The following is a 20,129-nucleotide window of genomic DNA, read 5'->3' on the forward strand; positions in this document are numbered from 1 at the left end:
TTTGTGTTACCTTATTCTAAGAGCCATAACTGTTTTATTTTTCCATCAGGAAAGTCGTGCGAAGACTTATTTTTTGCGTAACGAACTGTAGTTTCGATCAGTACCATTTTTAGGTACACGCGACTTTTTGATCTCTTTTTATTCCATTTTTTGGGAGATGAAGTGACCAAACATTTGTGATTGTGGTACGGTTTATTATTATTTTATTTTACGGCGTTCACCGCGCGGGATAAATAACGACATCGTTTTGTATTTCAGGCCGTTACAGACGCGGCGATACCAATTATGTATAGTTTATTTGTTTATTTATATATTTTTATTAATAAAGGACTGATAAGGGAAAAAGGGGTATTTTTATTTTTAGCACTTTTAAAACTTTTATTTTCTTATTTTTATACAACTTCTTTTTACTTTTTTACACTTTTTTTACTTTGTCCCACTAGGGGACATGAGGGCAGGAGGCTCTAAACGCTATTCTAATACACTGCACTACATACGTAGTGCAGTGTATTAGAGCTGTCAGCTGTTCGCTCACCACAAGCATAGTGGGTCCTGACTTTGTCAGGACCCACTAGGCTTCCGTCGATGGCGTAGCCAGAGTCCATTGTTAGGATTCTGGTTGCCATAGTAGCCATCGCGGCCCGCTATCGTGTAGCAGGCCGGCGATGGCAGCTTAACCCCTAAGAAGCCGCGATCGCTATTGAACGCCGCTTCTAAGGGGTTAATCGGCAGGGACCACCGCGATCGGTCCCTGCACACTAAGCTGTGATAGCCTGCTTTCGGAAACAGCAGGTATCACAGCTCAGACACGCGCCGGGGAAAGATGGCGCCGTGTTAACTCAGGTCAGTACTATTACTGAGCTGAGCGCGAACGATGCGCTCAGCAGGACGTAATAGTACTGACCTGAGCGCGAAGGGGTTAATGTGAGGCACATGGAGGTTAAATTCATCACAGCTCGTGCCTTACATTAATAAGTGAAAGAAAGCCGTTTTTATTTTATTTTTTAAAGCGTACACGTAAAAAATGATGCAAACAAATTGTTGTGGAAGTTATTACGGCTGCGCCAATACCCAATATGTGTATATTTTATGTATTGAGACGTATTTTTAATGTTTATTGTAAAAAAGGTGTATGTGTAATTTTTTAAACATTTTATTACTTTGTTTTTACTTTATTTTTAAACTTTCATGTACTGGCATATATCTGTATGCTGAGCGTAATGTACTGGTATATATCTATATGCCAGTACATTAGCCTGTGTACTGATAGTACACAGGCAGTTGTTAGGATATACCTAAGTGTGCCCTAACAGGAAATATGGTAAAACAGCCTTGGTGTTCTTAAAGAGACCCTGGGCTGTCTGCCCATATATGGAATGTCAATCAATCGCATCACTGGGATTCCTGTTATGCGATCCAAGGGGCATCCCCCCTTCTCACTTTCTCTTGAATGCTGCAGTCAGCTTTCATCGCAGCATTCAGGGGAATAGCGGCGGAGACTAGAGGTTTCTCTGATCTCCGCCTTTATAGAGCGGGGCTTTGGTTGTGTAATACAGCCATTGCCCCGCTCATGACCTTGAGTGCGCGTGCGGTCATCATGAGTAGATGTGGCCGGCAGTGCACTAATGAGCGGCGGTTCAGGCACTGAAGACAGAACATGGAGGTGTTTTGCAGTGCGCCCACCACGTTCTGTCTTCAGTGTCGGCAATCATTAGTACATGAAATAACGGTATCGAACCGTTTGGGGATGCACGGTATCGAAACAGTGTCGAAGTTTCCGTGCATCCCTATTCAGGGTGACGCCTCAATGTTAACAATTGAGTACAATATCCATTTTTATAAATGTTAAGGTTTTATTTTTCTATTGCTGATGATGCGTGACAGCAGTATTTCATTTTTTGGCATTACCTTTTTATGCCTTGTCAACATGGCAGAAGATCTAGAAGTTTTATGCAGTATGGAGGCCTCCTTTATTTGCTTGGTGAGCCCACTCAGATCTTCAGGCTATGCTCACACGTCTAGGAATTGATGAGAATTTAGTCATGGTTTCTGCGCCTAAATCATCATCATCATCATCAAATCTATTAACATTCTGCATCCAATGTAAATGAATGGGGTATTTTATACCCCATTCACATTCTTAGGAAAAAAATCTGCAAAGGTTTTTCGTCTGCGCAGTTAAAAATAAAATAAACTACGTGAAGAATAAGCTTGTTCATTATTCTTGCGGATTCTACACGGAAAAATCACAGATTAGCTCCATTGAATGAAAATCAGGCTAAACCTTGTGCTTACCCTGGAACATTCACGGCAGACATCGGTGTAAGCCTTGGACTTTTGCCACAGATTATTTGTGAAATACACTTCTGAATTTGACAGACAAATCTTGAACGTGTGAACACAGCATTAGTATTTGAGGTAGAAGAAGCATTTTATTTGGTTTGTTAAGGAGTTAAAATTAAGTTGGAAAACTATTACAGCAGACTAAGGACAGCAGTTTACCACCAAATAACTTGAGCGCTGCCCTCTGCTGTCTACATCGGCCTCGTAGACCTTGAATGCAGCGGCAGGGCACATGCGTGACCACCACTTCATACAGATTCCTTCTCAATGCGAATATGCAGTGAGGAGAAACAGGAGCTTGGAACCCCTCTTCTAGTGACCAGTGGAGGTCCCAACAGTGGGGCCCCCAGCAATCATACCTATATCACCTATCCTGTGGATAGGGGATACATGTTCTTATTGGGAAAACCGCTTTAATGATAGTTACAAGTGTGTATTGTCCCTTTTTATTCTATTCAAAACAATAGGGTACAGTTTGTATATTTTAAACTAGCTAGATATAATTCAGACTAGAAGTAGAAATGTCTTTTCAGACTATATAAATAGAATTATCGTTTTCCTTTCCTGTAGCCCAACAGAGTCCTAACCGATATTAAAGAGCTGAAATTTCTTTGTGCAGAAGATGAGCAAACTCGGACATGTTGGATGACTGCATTCAGACTCTTGAAGGTATCTTCCAAGTGTACATTTTATTTTAACAGTCTAAAGTGGTACATAGTGCAAGATCCACAATGTGGTGATTCTGCACCTATGTAAACTGTGAAACAGAAATTTATTATTTACATTCGGTTCAGGATTGGTTTGGTTTTATTTAAGGGACCTCATATTTTGTTAAAAACCATTGAATTACCAAAATAGCTCTCTGCCAGAAAGTCAATGTTTGACACTATATGGAGCCTTGAAACATGACTGGTTAATAGCCAAACCAGAGACACCAATGTGTAGACATTACTGTTTCAGAGTTGTTATTCCTCATTATCAGTACTTTTTCCCAGTGAGCATTGCTTTTAAGACACTCAGCGGGATCTCCGCAAGGAGAATAAATACCTTCCAAGAGGTTCTTTTTTCATAGTACTCTTTAATAGTATTTACGATTACCATAAACCAAACAAGGAAATCTTGAACGAACTCTCTTGTCTCACGTTGAAATTAAAAGAAAGCTTTATTAAGAAAACCGTTACAATAATGAGAGCGAGAAATAAGAAAATCATGGCCATGGAGATCCTCAGAAGTTGGACGAAAGATCTAAAGATTGACTTTTAGAGAGCACCTTTTAAAGGTCTTTTCTGGCTAACTGCCATCAAGGAACTGCATTACAAGTAATTGGCCACACAAGAAATGCGTACTAATAACACATCAGTCTATTTACAAGCTTTATGTTGTCTGGAATCTCATGTCTGTTTTCAGTAAACTAGACAGTCTTATATCAGAACGGCCTTAAAGGCCTGGTAAGGAGTCCAGCAGTCTGATATTCATAGAATACGGTTTAAGAACAAACCTTAGCTAGCAAGATGATGTAAAATACATTTCAGAGGCACCGTATACATAGCCAGAGTGCACATATATGTAGCATAAGCATATAATAATGGCAATTGATTATTAGCAAAGCTATAATGATGAGTTTTCTTTATCAAGGGATATTTAAGTGCTAGTGCTGTAAAATACATTGAACTCAAACATAAAAAAAATTGTAGTTTTAGTTTTTACCTTCTGATCAAATAGTGTTTAGAAATGTTAATATTTTTCTCATCTTCCCCTACAGTATGGCATGCTGCTTTATCAGAACTATAGAATTCCTCAACAGAAAACCTTGCACACAAACTTCTCTGCACCAGTAGGTCTCTAATACTTTAAAATATTAGCTTTTGTACTTTTAGAAACCTCTGCAGTATAAATAGTTTTGGACAAGTCTGTGTATTTACTTTGTTAGATTGTTTGGGAGCTTTTAGAGTCCCATGTGTTGCAAATGGGCAGATATATGAAGACCAAGAAGTGTACAACCACTGGTGCCTTAGGCCCTCTTCAGACAGCTACAATAGATGCATTTTAAGATCCATAATACAGCAGCAACACCAGGACACCATGAACTTAGATCACCATACGGTTCTATGACTTAAGGTTTGTTGATCCACGTGGGGTCTGAGTTTTACAGCCGTAATACGTACCCTAAAATGTAGTGATATTACTTCAGTCTAAATGTGTATTTTCAAATGTTGTGGAATTTGTGAATGTTCGATGTAGTCAAGTTCTACAATTAAATTACCCTTTTTTAAATCTCATTCATACTTTGTAGAAAAAACCTACTACAGTGAAGGAAATAAGTATTTGATGCCTTGCTGATTTTGTAAGTTTGCCCACTGTCAAAGGCATGAACAGTCCAGAATTTTTAGGCTAGGTTAATTTTACCAGTGAAAGATAGATTATATAAAAAAAAAGAAAATCACATTGTCAAAATTATATATATTTATTTGCATTGTGCACAGAGAAATAAGTATTTGATCCCTTTGGCAAACAAGACTTAATACTTGGTGGCAAAACCCTTGTTGGCAAGCACAGCGGTCAGAAGTTTTTTGTAGTTGATGATGAGGTTTGTACACATGTTAGATGGAATTTTGGCCCACTCCTCTTTGCAGATCATCTGTAAATCATTAAGATTTCGAGGCTGTCGCTTGGCAACTCGGATCTTCAGCTCCCTCCATAAGTTTTCGATGGGATTAAGGTCTGGAGACTGGCTAGGCCACTCCATGACGTTAATGTGCTTCTTTTTGAGCCACTCCTTTGTTGCCTTGGCTGTACGAGCCATTTTTAATGTCCTGGTGGAGGGAAGGAGGTTGTCACTCAGCATTTGACGGTACATGGCTCCATCCATTCTCCCATTGATGCGGTGAACTAGTCCTGTGCCCTTAGCAGAGAAACACCCCCAAAACATAATGTTTCCACCTTCATGCTTGACAGTGGGGACGGTGTTCTTTGGGTCATAGGCAGCATTTCTCTTCCTCTAAACACGGCGAGTTGAGTTAATGCCAAAGAGCTCAATTTTAGTCTCATCTGACCACAGCACCTTCTCCCAATCACTCTCAGAATCATCCAGATGTTCATTTGCAAACTTCAGACGGGCCTGTACATGTGCCTTCTTGAGCAGGGGGACATTGCGGGCCCTGCAGGATTTTAATCCATTACGGCGTAATGTGTTACCAATGGTTTTCTTCGTGACTGTGGTCCCAGCTGCCTTGGGATCATTAACAAGTTCCACCCGTGTAGTTTCCGGCTGAGCTCTCACCTTCCTCAGGATCAAGTATACCCCACGAGGTGAGATTTTGCATGGAGCCCCAGATCGATTTCGATTGACAGTCATTTTGTATGTCTTCCCTTTTTATTAATATTGCACCAACAGTTGTCTCCTTCTCACCCAGCGTCTTACTTATGGTTTTGTAGCCCATTCCAGCCTTGTGCAGGTCTATGATCTTGTCCCTGACATCCTTAGAAAGCTCTTTGGTCTTGCCCATGTTGTAGAGGTTAGAGTCAGACTGATTAATTGAGTCTGTGGACAGGAGTCTTTTATACAGGTGACCATGTAAGACAGCTGTCTTTAATGCAGGCACCAAGTTGATTTGGAGCGTGTAACTGGTCTGGAGGAGGCTGAACTCTTAATGGTTGGTAGGGGATCAAATACTTATTTCTCTGTGCACAATGCAAATAAATATATATAATTTTGACAATGTAATTTTCTTATTTTTTTTTTATATATATAATCTATCTCTCACTGGTAAAATTAACCTAGCCTAAAAATTCTAGACTGTTCATGTCTTTGACAGTGGGCAAACTTACAAAATCAGCAAGGGATCAAATACTTATTTCCTTCACTGTATATGTTTAGGACATGCTATGGATTTTCCAAATGCACAGCATGCCCGAGGGACAAGTAGCCACATATTTTGCAGATTTCATATATTTAAATGCTTGCTCCATTGAAATGGTGCAATGAAGGGGAAGATGGGGACAAGCGATCATCCCCATGCGTTTGCATCTTGTCGGCAGCACATCCCCTATTTACACAAGGAGATGTGCTGCCGTCTAGCGACCATTTGTATGGCCTCATAAATGATCATTTGCTCATTCATCGGCTCATCGCTGCCCTGTTTGCCCGATAATGATCAGAAGTTATGTAAATTAAGCAGATCATACTGCAAAATTGGTAGAGAGGGGCCACGTGGCAGCATCTACTTTGCACCAGCACCTCCTTTTTTTTATGGTGTTCGTGGATGCTTAGTTAAAGGGATTTCACTATTTTCGTCATAAGAGATGGATTAGGCAAATCGCACCACTTCTACAGGGATGAGAGCGAAACAGTTACCCTAGAATTTCAAACATACAAAAAAAAAAGTTTGTTGGCGAAGGCTGCATTCCCACATGGCATATTAGTTTTGGATCTTTGGCAAAAACCCACAAAAAAGAACCGTTACAATGCATGTGAAGTAGGTTTTACAAAGGGTTTGCCTTCCGGATTTGCCACAATTTCACCTACTGCAGTTGACACGCCTTTTCTGCTGCATTTAATAGCATCGGGTGCTGCAGAAGAAGCCAATAACACAAAGTATGTAATGGTGTTTTCTTTTTTGTTCAAAGCTTCATCCTTTTTATTTTTATAGATCGTGCAGTTGCACCGCAACATATTTTCTTATAAATACAAATGTTAAGGCTGAATTTAAAACCTGATTTTCCTTAAATTTCTAATCTTATTTCAGAGAAGTGTGTCAGAAAATTGCTTAGTTGCAATGGATTTCTCTGGACAGACAGGAAGAGTTATTGAAAATCCGTTGGAAGCACAAAGTGCTGCAGTGGAGGAAGGTCATGCTTGGAGGGTAAATGTCATACTGCCTTATCACACCATATGCCCGGGGTACTTGACTATTTTAGTGAAGGTCCACTTACCTGGGTCTGCCGTCAGGTGAAGGTTCGAGCTGAGCACCATGAGCTATATTCATATGGGTCAGATTTTCCATAGGCAGTCTGCATCAGAAATCCGAGGCTTATCTGCCCCCTGTAGATAGTTCTATTTGTAGATAGTTGAAACGCAGTGCCCCTTGTAGACAATGCCACACTGTGCCACTTTTAGATAGTGCCCTACAGTGCTCCTTTGTTTGCCCCCCAAACAAATAAAAGAACCTTGTACTTACCTAGGCTCATTCCCACAAGGAACAAAGCTACTCCTCCGGACTCCTCAGCCACGTTAGGCCTGCAGCCTATGAGTCGACGAGACAGGGCCCTTGCATAGGCTGGCGCAGTGTAGTGATGTCATCATGCCGTCCTGCGCAGGGCTCCTCTCCCAGCATTTTGTAGACTGCAGGCCTATCATCGCCTATTGAATGGTGGAGCAGGGAGCTGATAGCTCCCTACTCCACCATAGTATTCCATTGTATGTGGCAGTTGCCCAGGGATCCGGGGCACAGGGACAAAAATCTGGGCTTCTGCCCCGGATGCCCGATGCTAGTGACAGCACTGGTAAGGACCCCTGCCATATGCCATAATAAAAATGAGACCAGAGTGTTTGTCTTTAAATGAAGTAACCTGTAATTCTAAATTACCCAGTAGTATACTTATAAAATAGAATCTTATGATTAGGTGTGAAGTACAAGTTAACATAGTAAAATGCGCTGGAACTAGATTTGTACTAACACAGTATGACTGCTTATAAAACTAAAGCAACATTTCTGATGTTTTTTTTATTATTTTATAGAAGCGGAGTTCACGTATGAATGTTTTGGGAAGCCAAAGCCCACTTCATCCTTCCACACTCAGCACAGGTGAATAAATGCTGCTCCACTTGTGTGTTGTTTCTTTACTTGCTTGTTAGCAGTAAAATGTAATGCTAGTGGAATTGAAGGTTAAAATTGTAAAGTTGCTTGATCTTTGTTTTAATAGTAATTCATAGAACACAACCTTGGTTCCACGGAAGAATACCTAGAGAAGAATCGCAAACAATCATTAAGCAACAAGGGCTTGTGGATGGGTAAGAAAAATCGTATTGCATTGCAGTTTTATTCTCTTTTTTTTATTTTTTTCTCTTCTCAAATATCCTAGTTAAGAATCTCATTGAGAAAATACGGATTAGCTATACACACAACTACATACAGAAAAAATTGCCGTACGGAGGCACACTGCAAAGGATTTCAAATCCCAGAAGGGTGCTCATCTCACAGGTTGATCTCCAAAACCTGGACGGTAACCACATGTAGCAAAGAGAGTGGCGCTCCAAAAATTGGCCGAATCTTAATATGTTTTATTCACCCATAGTGGACGGGCTATGTTTAGACTCTACCATAGACGTTTTTAAGCCCGGCTAAAACAAAATGTTTTTTTATCTTGCATTTCAAAAAAGGTTTCTGGTATAAATATTCTGCACACAGAAGCATCAATAACATATTATAGAAGCATACATTAACCCTTCCAACAAACCCAATCCAATTTCGACCGGAGGTGGGGAGAAGGAGAAAGCAACCTAAGAAATAAAAAAGAACTATAAAAAAAATTACATTCATAATCTATTAACATGTCTTTCCCCAACATCCATACAGAAGATCCAAGGATTCCACTCACGATAGAACCTTTAAATTTTTGAATTGGATATAAAATATGATCTTATGAGATTTACTTCAAGGCAAGCGTAATCTCGCGAGATTACGCTGTAAAATGTTATTTAAAACGAGATTACGTATGCCTTGCTGAAAATCTCACAGAAACGTTAGCGAAGTGCAGGATTCTGAATAGACATCACGTCCCGGCTGGAATTAATGTATATTCAATGTCAGGACACTGCAGTAATGTTAGTGTATGTGGCTGCACATAGTAATATAGCTATATCGCAATGTGCAGTGTAAATGAATGGGGAGAAGTGTATGATGCTGATTGGTCAGCGTCATACACTCCTCTGTACCACGCCCACTTGGCCATATAGTAAAACACGCCCAGTTTTCCATTAAGAAACTCTTTAGCATAAAGCTAATGTAGGTCATAACTCCGTCAAACATGATAGATTTGTAATGGCAGGAAGGAGGTGAAGGGAAAGTGAGCCCTAATCTACCCACCGCCCTGTCCCTGCCTACTTGCAACGACCCGCCCTAGGCGACGAGGTACAACTGGGCGGCGGTCCCTACGCTGGCTAAGTGCACAGGAAGACAAACAGGGAACACGCAAGGGAAGGGGCAGTAGCCACGGAACGCCACGAGGAAACGGGGCGGCGAACGAACAGTCAGGACCAGGACGAAGTGAGTACACCCGAGCAGGCACAGAGACAGAAGCAAGCCAGGGCAAGCAAGCAGGTCAAGCAGAACTGCAGCAAGGCAGAAGCACGGCAGAAGCAGGCTGGAGCAAGCAGCAGAGGCCAGGAATCCAAAAGAATTACAAGCACTGAGGGAGAGCACAGGGCAGGTAATAAAGGGCAGGGGGCGGAGCTAACTCCGAGAGACCAGGCCGCGATAGGCTCTCCCACTCCTGAGCCTGCCACCCTGGTTGGTGGGAGATGGTGTCAGTCGAGCAGGTCTGGCCTCAGGTGTGGATTGATTAATCCCAGGAGTATAGCTAGATGAAGTACCTGGCAGATCCCTAACAGTACTCCCCCTTTTATGAGGGGCCACCGGACCCTTACTAAGGGGACCCGGTTTAGTGGGGAAGAGGAGGTGGAACCTCCTGATCAATACCCCAGCATGAACATCACGGGCAGGTACCCAAGTCCTCTCCTCCGGCCCGTATCCTCTCCAATGGACCAGGTACTGGAGGGAGCCCTGGACCATCCTACTGTCCATAATCTTGGCCACCTCGAATTCCACCCCCTCAGGGGTGAGAACGGGAACAGGAGGTATCCTCGAGGGGGACCAGGACGGGGAGCAGCGTTTAAGGAGGGAGGCATGGAAGACGTCATGTATGCGAAAGGATGGGGGGAGCTCCAGACGGAAGGATACAGGGTTGAGGACTTCAATGATCTTATAAGGTCCAATAAATCGGGGAGCAAACTTCCTGGACGGGACCTTAAGGCGCAAGTTCCTGGACGACAACCAGACCAAATCCCCGACGACAAACCGGGGGTTAGCAGAACGTCTACTATCCGCCTGAATCTTTTGTGCGCTCTGGGACGCCTCTAGGTTCTTCTGAACCTGGGCCCAGACAGTGCACAGTTCCCGATGAACCTCCTCTACCTCAGGATTATTGGAACAACCAGGGGAGACGGAGGAGAACCTTGGGTTAAACCCGAAATTACAGAAAAACGGGGAGACACCTGACGAGTTACTGACCCGGTTATTCAGGGAAAATTCAGCAAGGGGAAGGAATGAGACCCAATCGAATTGACAGTCAGAGATGAAACACCTTAAATATTGTTCCAGGGATTGGTTGGTCCTTTCCGTTTGGCCATTAGTTTCGGGATGGAAGGCGGAGGAGAAGGACAGATCAATCTCCAACTTTTTACAAAAAGCTCTCCAAAATAAGGAAACAAATTGTACCCCTCTGTCAGAAACGATATTGACTGGGGCCCCATGGAGACGCAGGATGTGTTTCACAAACAAAGAAGCTAACGTCTTGGCGTTAGGTAGCTTCTTAAGGGGCACAAAGTGGCACATCTTGCTGAAGCGGTCGACTACCACCCACACCACCGACTTGCCCTGAGATGGAGGCAAATCGGTGATAAAATCCATGGAGATATGGGTCCAAGGTCTCTGGGGAATGGGCAAGGAACGTAGTAGGCCCGCAGGTCGGGACCTAGGGGTTTTGGACCTAGCGCAAACTTCACAAGCGGCGACGTAAGCCCTAACATCTTTAGGCAACCCAGGCCACCAATAGTTTCTGGTAATGAGGTGTTTGGTGCCCAAGATGCCAGGATGACCAGATAGAGCGGAGTCATGGTTTTCCCTGAGTACCCTCAGCCGGTATTGCAGGGGAACAAACAGTTTGTCCCCAGGGGCGTTCCCGGGAGCTGCACCCTGATCAGCCGCGATATCAGAAGCTAAATCAGAATCCGTGGCAGAGACGATTATACCAGGGGGTAAAATACAAGCGGGATCCTTCTCGGAAGGAGGATTGGCCATGAAACTACGTGACAGAGCGTCAGCCTTAATATTCTTGGACCCAGCCCTATAGGTAACCAAGAAATTAAATCTGGTAAAGAATAGTGCCCACCGAGCTTGTCTAGGATTAAGCCTCCGGGCCGATTCTAGGAAAACCAGATTCTTGTGATCCGTAAGGACCGTTACCTGGTGTCTGGCCCCCTCCAGGAAGTGCCGCCACTCCTCAAAAGCCCATTTAATGGCTAGAAGTTCGCGGTTACCAATATCATAGTTACTCTCCGTGGGCGAAAACTTCCTAGAGAAGTAAGCACAGGGGCGGAGATGGGTGAGGGAGCTGGTACCCTGGGACAAGACGGCCCCTACTCCCACCTCGGAAGCGTCAACCTCCACAATAAATGGCTCCTCTTGGTTGGGCTGAATCAGCACGGGGGCCGAGATAAAGCACTTCTTGAGAGTCTCAAAGGCCTGGACGGCCTCAGGGGGCCAATGGAGGACATCGGCACCCTTGCGGGTAAGGTCCGTAAGAGGCTTAGCGACGACCGAGAAGTTGGCAATAAATCTCCTGTAATAGTTGGCGAACCCTAAAAAACACTGTAGCGCCTTCAGGGAGGCAGGTTGGACCCATTCCGCCACAGCTTGAACCTTGGCAGGGTCCATGCGGAATTCATGAGGAGTGAGGATTTGCCCTAAAAATGGTATCTCCTGTACCCCAAAGACACATTTTTCAGTCTTAGCAAACAGATTATTCTCCCGAAGGACCTGGAGCACCTTCCTGACATGCTCCACGTGGGAGGACCAGTCCTTGGAAAACACCAGTATGTCATCAAGGTACACAACAAGAAAATTACCCAGGTACTCTCTCAGGATTTCATTAATAAAATTCTGGAAGACAGCAGGGGCATTACACAACCCAAAGGGCATGACCAGGTATTCGAAATGACCCTCGGGTGTGTTGAACGCAGTTTTCCACTCATCCCCCTCTTTGATGCGGATAAGGTTATATGCCCCCCGTAGATCGAACTTAGAAAACCATTGGGCTCCCTGAACCTGATTAAAAAGATCCGGAATCAAAGGAAGTGGGTACTGGTTCCTTACGGTGACCTTATTCAGGTTACGATAATCAATGCACGGCCTAAGACCACCATCCTTCTTCCCCACGAAGAAGAAGCCAGCACCTACAGGAGAAGTCGAGGGGCGAATGAAACCCTTGGCCAGGCATTCTTGGATATACACCCTCATCGCTTCACGTTCAGGACATGAAAGATTAAATATCCTACCCTTAGGAAGCTTGGCACCAGGCACCAAATCGATAGCGCAATCGTAATCTCTATGGGGGGGCAACACCTCGGAGGCCTCCTTAGAAAACACATCGGCGAAGTCCTGAACAAACTCAGGAAGCGTGTTTACCTCCTCCCGGGGAGAAATAGTGTTAACAGAAAGACATGACATAAGACATTCATTACCCCATTTGGTGAGATCCCCAGTATTCCAATCAAATGTGGGATTATGCAACTGCAACCAGGGAAGACCTAATACCAGATCAGACGATAATCCCTGCATCACCAGTACAGAGCACTGCTCCAAATGCATGGAGCCAACCAGGAGTTCAAAAACAGGAGTATGCTGAGTAAAATAACCATTAGCAAGGGGGGTTGAGTCGATTCCTACTACAGGGATGGGATAAGGTAAATCAATACAAGGCATCTTTAGAGACATAGCAAAATCCACAGACATGATATTAGCAGATGAGCCAGAATCCACGAAAGCACTGCCCGTGGCAGACCGGCCAGCAAACGAGACCTGAAAGGGAAGCAAAATTTTATTGCGTTTCACATTAACGGGAAATACCTGTGCGCCCAAGTGACCTCCCCGATGATCACTTAGGCGCGGAAGTTTTCCGGCTTCTTATTCTTGCGCCTGGGGCAGGTGTTCAGTAGATGCTTGTCGTCCCCACAGTAGAAGCAGAGACCATTCATTCTGCGAAACTCTCTACGTTGTCGAGGGGACATGGAGGCCCCGAGTTGCATAGGTACCTCCGAGTCCTCCGTGGAGGGGCGAGGAGACGGGACCTCGGGGGGAATCACAGAAAAGTCAGAGGGGAGCACACTGAAGCGTTCTAGCTGACGTTCCCTGAGACGTCGGTCAAGTCGTACTGCTAGGGCCATAACCTGGTCAAGGGAGTCAGGCGAGGGGTAGCTAACCAGCAGATCCTTCAGGGCGTCAGATAATCCTAACCTAAACTGGCACCTTAGGGCCGGATCGTTCCACTGAGAAGCTACGCACCACTTCCTAAAATCAGAACAGTATTCCTCAACCGGTCTCCTACCCTGACGTAAGGTCACCAGCTGACTCTCGGCTAAAGCAGTCCTGTCAGTCTCGTCGTAAATGAGTCCGAGGGCAGAGAAAAAACGATCAACAGAGGAAAGTTCAGGGGCGTCAGGAGCCAAGGAGAAGGCCCACTCTTGGGGCCCTTCCTGGAGTCGGGATATGATGATACCCACCCGCTGGTTCTCGGAACCTGAGGAGTGGGGCTTTAGGCGGAAATACAGTCTGCAACTCTCCCGGAAGGAGAGAAACGTCTTACGGTCCCCTGAAAACCGGTCAGGTAACTTGAGGTCGGGTTCTAGAGGTGAGGTGAGGGGTACTACTAAAGCAGCGTCACCCTGATTGACCCTTTGGGCCAGGGCCTGGACCTGTAGGGAGAGGCCCTGCATCTGCTGGGTCAGGGTCTCAAGGGGGTCCATGATAGCGTCAGCGTAGGAGAAATGGTAGACTAGGTAAGGGCTTGTAATTATGTAATGGCAGGAAGGAGGTGAAGGGAAAGTGAGCCCTAATCTACCCACCGCCCTGTCCCTGCCTACTTGCAACGACCCGCCCTAGGCGACGAGGTACAACTGGGCGGCGGTCCCTACGCTGGCTAAGTGCACAGGAAGACAAACAGGGAACACGCAAGGGAAGGGGCAGTAGCCACGGAACGCCACGAGGAAACGGGGCGGCGAACGAACAGTCAGGACCAGGACGAAGTGAGTACACCCGAGCAGGCACAGAGACAGAAGCAAGCCAGGGCAAGCAAGCAGGTCAAGCAGAACTGCAGCAAGGCAGAAGCACGGCAGAAGCAGGCTGGAGCAAGCAGCAGAGGCCAGGAATCCAAAAGAATTACAAGCACTGAGGGAGAGCACAGGGCAGGTAATAAAGGGCAGGGGGCGGAGCTAACTCCGAGAGACCAGGCCGCGATAGGCTCTCCCACTCCTGAGCCTGCCACCCTGGTTGGTGGGAGATGGTGTCAGTCGAGCAGGTCTGGCCTCAGGTGTGGATTGATTAATCCCAGGAGTATAGCTAGATGAAGTACCTGGCAGATCCCTAACAAGATTTTCTAAATAAAAAACACTGCTGTAATCTATATTACAGCGCCGATCACATCATGTACAATATAGGCCTCTTATAATGTGGTGACAGAGCCTCTTTAATCTCTTTTCCATTCCTTAACCCCTTAACGACCAAGGACGAAAATGAACGTCATGGTCGGCTGCTAGTTCCCTCACCATGACGTTCATTTTCGTCCACATTTCAAACTGTCACTCTGTGTAAACACAGAGTGACAGACGCGCGCTGACAGCTGTCCTAGGCAGCTGAGACATCAGTCTCGCCGGACAGCGGACCATCGCCGCTGCTTTCGGCAGTTAACCCCTTAAGTGCGGCGACGGATTGCCGTCGCCGCATTTAAGTGGTTTGAAGCACATCGGCAGCCCCCACGAAGTGATCGTGGGGGCTACCGATGCTTGTCACGGCAATCTGAGGTCAGATAATGACCTCCGGGTTGCCATGTACGGAAGCCTCGGAGGAACAGCCTCCGGCCGTTCCTCCTCTGCTTCCTGTCAGTGTGACAGTCACGTCACAATGACAGTTGGAGTACATTACACTATGTGTGTAGTGTAATGTACTCTAGCAGCGATCAAAGCTGCAAGACTAAGTGTCCCCTAGTGGGACAAGTTAAAAAAGTAATAAAAAGTAATAAAAATGTTTTAAAAAAAGTGTAAAAATGAAAGTTAGAAGTTCTATAAACACAAAATGCTTTTTTTCCTATAATAAGACTTTTATTATAGAAAAAAAATGAACACGTTAAAGTACACATATTTGGTATCACCGCGTTCGTAACGAACCCAACTATAAAACTATAATGTTATTTTTCCCGCACGATGAACACCCCAAAAAAAATCAATAAAAAACTAGGACAGAATCACAATTTTTTTTGTCACCACCGCTCCCTAAATAAAGAATAAAAAGTGATCAAAAAGTTGCATGTACCCGAAAATAGTACCAATAAAAACTTCTATCCGTCCCGCAAAAAACAAGCCCTTACACAGCTTTTTTGACTAAAAAATTAAAAAATTATGGCTCTCAGAATATGGTGACACAGAATTTTTTTTTTTTATAAATAAGTCATTTTATTGTGCAAACGCTAAAAAAAAAGGACCAAACCTATATACATATGGTATCGCCGTAATCGTACCGACCCGCAGAATAAAGTAAAAATGTCACCTATAGCGTATGGTGAGCGCCGCAAAAAGAAAACCTAAAAAACGGTGTCAGAATTCCTGTTTTTTGCTCAGGATTGCAAAAAAATTGAATAAAAAGTGATCAAAAAAAATCGCATGTACCCCAAAATGGTACCAATGAAAACTACAGATTGTCCCGCAACAAATAAGCCCTCACAGGGCTCTGGTGGTGAAAAAATAAAAAAGTTCTGGCTTTCAGAATATGGCGATGCAAAATGTGCAGAGTGTCCAAAAGCGGATAAGATCGGGCGCCATTTATCAGTGTGACATCGGCCACACATCTATGAATTATTATTTATTTACCCCATTATTATACCCTCTTATTATGCCCTGATGTTCTCCGCACAGATTACATATACCCCATTATTATACCCTCTTATTATGCCCTGATGTACTCTGCACAGATTACATATGCCCCCACATTATAAACTGAAATACCAGCAAAACCCCAAACAGAACAGTTACCAAGCAAAATCTGCGCTCCAAAAACAAAATGGCGTCCCTCCCTTCTGAGGTCTGCAGCGTGCCCAAACAGCAGTTTGCGCCAACACATATGGCGTCGCCATACCTGAGAGAACCCGCTTAACGTTTTATGAGGTATTTGTCTTCTGTGGCACAAACTGGGCACAACATATTATGCACTAAAATGGCATATCAGTGGAAAATTGCAATTTTCACTTTGAACCATCCGCTGCGCATTAACCCCTTTGCGCACTATGACTTAATTGCCCGTCATGGTGCGGCGGTTGATGTATGGAGCCGGCTCACGTGCTGTGCCCGCTCCATACGCTGCGGGTGTCGGCTGTGTATTACAGCAGGCCCCCTCGGTACTAACGGACAGGTACAGTGATCGCTCTGTTACAGAAGCCTGTAAGAATAACAATATACTGCAATACATTAGTATTGCAGTATATTGTACCAGTGATCCAATGATCGCTGGATCAAGTCCCCTAAGGGGATTGAATAATAAAATGTGTAGAAGAATTATAGTTATTAGTAGTGAGAATTATTTTTTTTTAAAGTTAAAAAAACAATACACCTTTTCGCATTTTTCTTCTAAAGTAATGTAAAAAATTTGGTATCGCTACGTCCGTAAAAGTCCGAACTATTACAATATACCATTATTTAATTTGCACAGTGCACACCTTAAAAAAATGTAATAATTGAAACCGCCAAAATCGCAATTTTATTTTTTTTGTCACCTTCGCTCTAAAAAAAAAAATGTAATACAACTTTTGAATCACTTTTTATGTACCAAAAAATGGTACCAATAAAAACTGCAGCTCCTCCCGCAAGAAATAAGCCCTCACACCGCTATATTGATGGAAAAATAAAAAAGTTATGGCTCTTGGAAAGCGGGGAGTGAAAATCTAAAATATGAAAGCAAAAAATGGATCAGTCCTGAAATGAATTCATTTCTAATGAAAAAACTTCTGACCACATGTGGGGTATTTCCGTACTCGGGAGAAATTGCTTTATAAAAAATGGTTGTTTTTTTTCCTCCTTTATCCCTTGTGAAAATTAGAAAATGCAACATTTTAGTGGAAAAAATGTTGATATTAATTTTCGCGCCCTAATTCCAATAAACTCTGCAAAAGACCCGTGGGGTCTAAATGCTCACTATACCCCTAGAAAAATTTCTTGAAGGTTTTTCCAAAATGGGGTAACTTTTCGTGGGTTTCCACTGTTTTGGTCCCTCCAGTGCATTGCAAATGCGACATGGCACCGAAAACCATTCCAGCAAAATCATAAATCCAAATGGCGCTCCTTCCCTTCTGAGCCCTGCTGTGGGTCCAAACAGCAGTTTATTACCACATATGGGGTATTGTCGTAATCGGGAGACATTGCTTTACAAATGTTGCGGTGCATTTTCTTCGTTATTCCTTGTAAATAATAAAAATTTCTATGTTGTTTCAGAAAAAAAGTACATTTTAATTTTTACAGACTAATTCCAATATATTTAGCGAAAAACCTGTGTGGTCAAAATGCTAACTATACCCCTAGATAAATACCTTAAGGGGTCTAGTTTTCGAAATGGGGTCGTTTATGGGGAGTTTCTATCGTTCTGGCAGCTCAAAGCTTCTCCAAATGTACAGTGGGGCCTAAAACATTTTCAAGCAAAATATGAGTCCTGAAAGCCTCCGGGTGTTCCCTTCCTTTGGGGCCCTGCCGTGTGTCCAAACAACGCATTAGGGCCACAATGTGGGTATTTTTGAAAACAGGAGAAAGAGGGTGATAGATTTTGGGGTGTGTTTCTTCATTTTCATGTTCGCTTTACAAAGAAATCGGTCTTCAAACAAATACTTTTATGAAAAAAGTTAAATTATTTTTTTTTTCACCTGATATGCATTAAATTTAGCAAAGAACTGTGGGGTTGAAATAATTACTATACCCCTAAATAAATACCTTATGGGGTCTAGTTTTCTAAATGGGGTCGTTTATGGGGAGTTTCTATCGTTCTGGCAGCTCAAAGCCTCTCCAAATGTACAGTGGGGCCTAAAACATTTTCTAGCAAAATATGAGTCCTGAAAGCCTCCGGGTGCTCCCTTCCTTTTGGGTCCTGCCGTGTGTCCAGGCAGCGCATTAGGGCCACAATGTTGGTATTTTTGAAAACAAGAGAAACAGGGTGATAGATTTTGTGGTGTGTTTCTTCATTCTCATGGTCGCTTTACAAAGAAATTGGTCTTCAAACTGATACTTTTATGAAAAAAAGTGAAATTTTTTTTTTTTCACCTGCTATGTATTAAATTTAGCAAAAAACTGTGGGGTCAAAATACTTACTATACCCTTAGGTAAATACCTTAAGGGGTCTAGTTTTCTAAATGGGGTCATTTGTGGGGGTTTCCATCACTCTGAGACCTATGAGCCTCTGAAAACCTGGCTTGGTGCAGGAAAACAAAATGTACTTCAAAATTTATAAAATTATTATTCAATTTGTAAGTCCTCTAAATTGCTGAAAATTTATTTTATTTTTTCAAAAGTGCTGCCAAAATAGAGTAAAGAGATAGAAATATATATTTAATTAAAAAAATTGTACAGTATGTGTGTACATGTGACATATTGCAGTTAAAAAGAGGGGAAAATGGTAATTTTTACAAAATTTCTTCCATTTTTCTATTTTTTAATTAATTTCCGCAAATCGTATCAGTCTACTTTTACCACTAAAATAAAGTACAACATGTGACGAAAAAACAATGTCAGAATTACTTGGATATTCAAAACTTTCACAGAGTTATTCTCTGATAAAGTCAGACATACCAGATTTGACAAATCTGGCTTGGTCATTAAGGTACAAACATGCCCGGTCATTAAGGGGTTAAAGTCTGGTGGATGGCCTAGGCACCAATGTAATAACAAACGAACCAGGAACAAGATGTTTTACGGAAATCGTCTGCTAAGTATATCCGACACTCCTAGAATGCAAAGCACTGAATCATCAGATATCGCCCAATTAAGGAACTCTCCAGTTCATAGCAGCACTTACATCCAGTATTTATGCAGTTTTGGACGTTTCCATAACAGGAAAAAATTATAATGAATTAAACCAGCATTGGGTAATAAACCTTTTCAGGCAGAGAGAAGTATGAGAAGAGTAATATTTATCGAAAAAACTGCATCATTTAATAAGATCTGCGTGGGGACCCTATAAATATTTATTCCTGATTACCTTCACATTCATTTCCTTAACCCATCTATTACTCTTGTGAATATGTACCCTACAAAAATCATTCAACATTTTGTAAAAAGCAGATATCACATCTTTTATCTCGGTCTGCTTACTCAATAAATTGTTTATTAGAAATACTTGTGTTTACAAAAATTCAAAATAAATCTAAATTTGTAAAAGAGTGAAAAAAGTGTGCTTGTGCAAATACCCATGTGCTGGTAGAGAACCCTTTACAAAAAAGCGCTGAATTTGAGTATAATTAAGGGGGTTTTCCCAGACTATCGCCTATATCTATAATTTTCCGATCGCAGGGGCCCTATTCCTGGGACAATCACTGGTTGTAAGGGACGAGCAAACAGGCCTATGCAATTCCAAAAACTGACAGCACACGGACCTAAGCAATTCAATGGAGCTATTCATCGTGGTTTTTCACGCAGTGTCCATTGCGTGAAATTCACTTCATGTCCTATTTTGGTCAGAAAAAAAAAAAACTGATACCACATGGAA

The 20,129-nt window shown here is 43.1% G+C and overlaps 1 protein-coding gene across 3 annotated transcripts in view; it reads left to right on the forward strand.

Annotated features, from left to right (window-relative positions):
* Positions 1-20,129, forward strand: part of GRB10 (growth factor receptor bound protein 10) — a 439,832-nt gene that overhangs the window by 399,370 nt on the left and 20,333 nt on the right. For all 3 annotated transcript variants that reach the window (XM_075826992.1, XM_075826993.1, XM_075826991.1), the window contains 5 exons: positions 2,914-3,012; positions 4,106-4,177; positions 7,089-7,205; positions 8,081-8,147; positions 8,266-8,353. In XM_075826992.1, the coding sequence (XP_075683107.1) occupies positions 2,914-3,012; positions 4,106-4,177; positions 7,089-7,205; positions 8,081-8,147; positions 8,266-8,353 (443 nt within the window). The remainder of the gene's footprint in view (positions 1-2,913; positions 3,013-4,105; positions 4,178-7,088; positions 7,206-8,080; positions 8,148-8,265; positions 8,354-20,129) is intronic.

This window comes from Rhinoderma darwinii, chromosome 5 (genome assembly GCF_050947455.1).
Source record: "Rhinoderma darwinii isolate aRhiDar2 chromosome 5, aRhiDar2.hap1, whole genome shotgun sequence".
Lineage (NCBI taxonomy): Eukaryota > Metazoa > Chordata > Amphibia > Anura > Rhinodermatidae > Rhinoderma > Rhinoderma darwinii.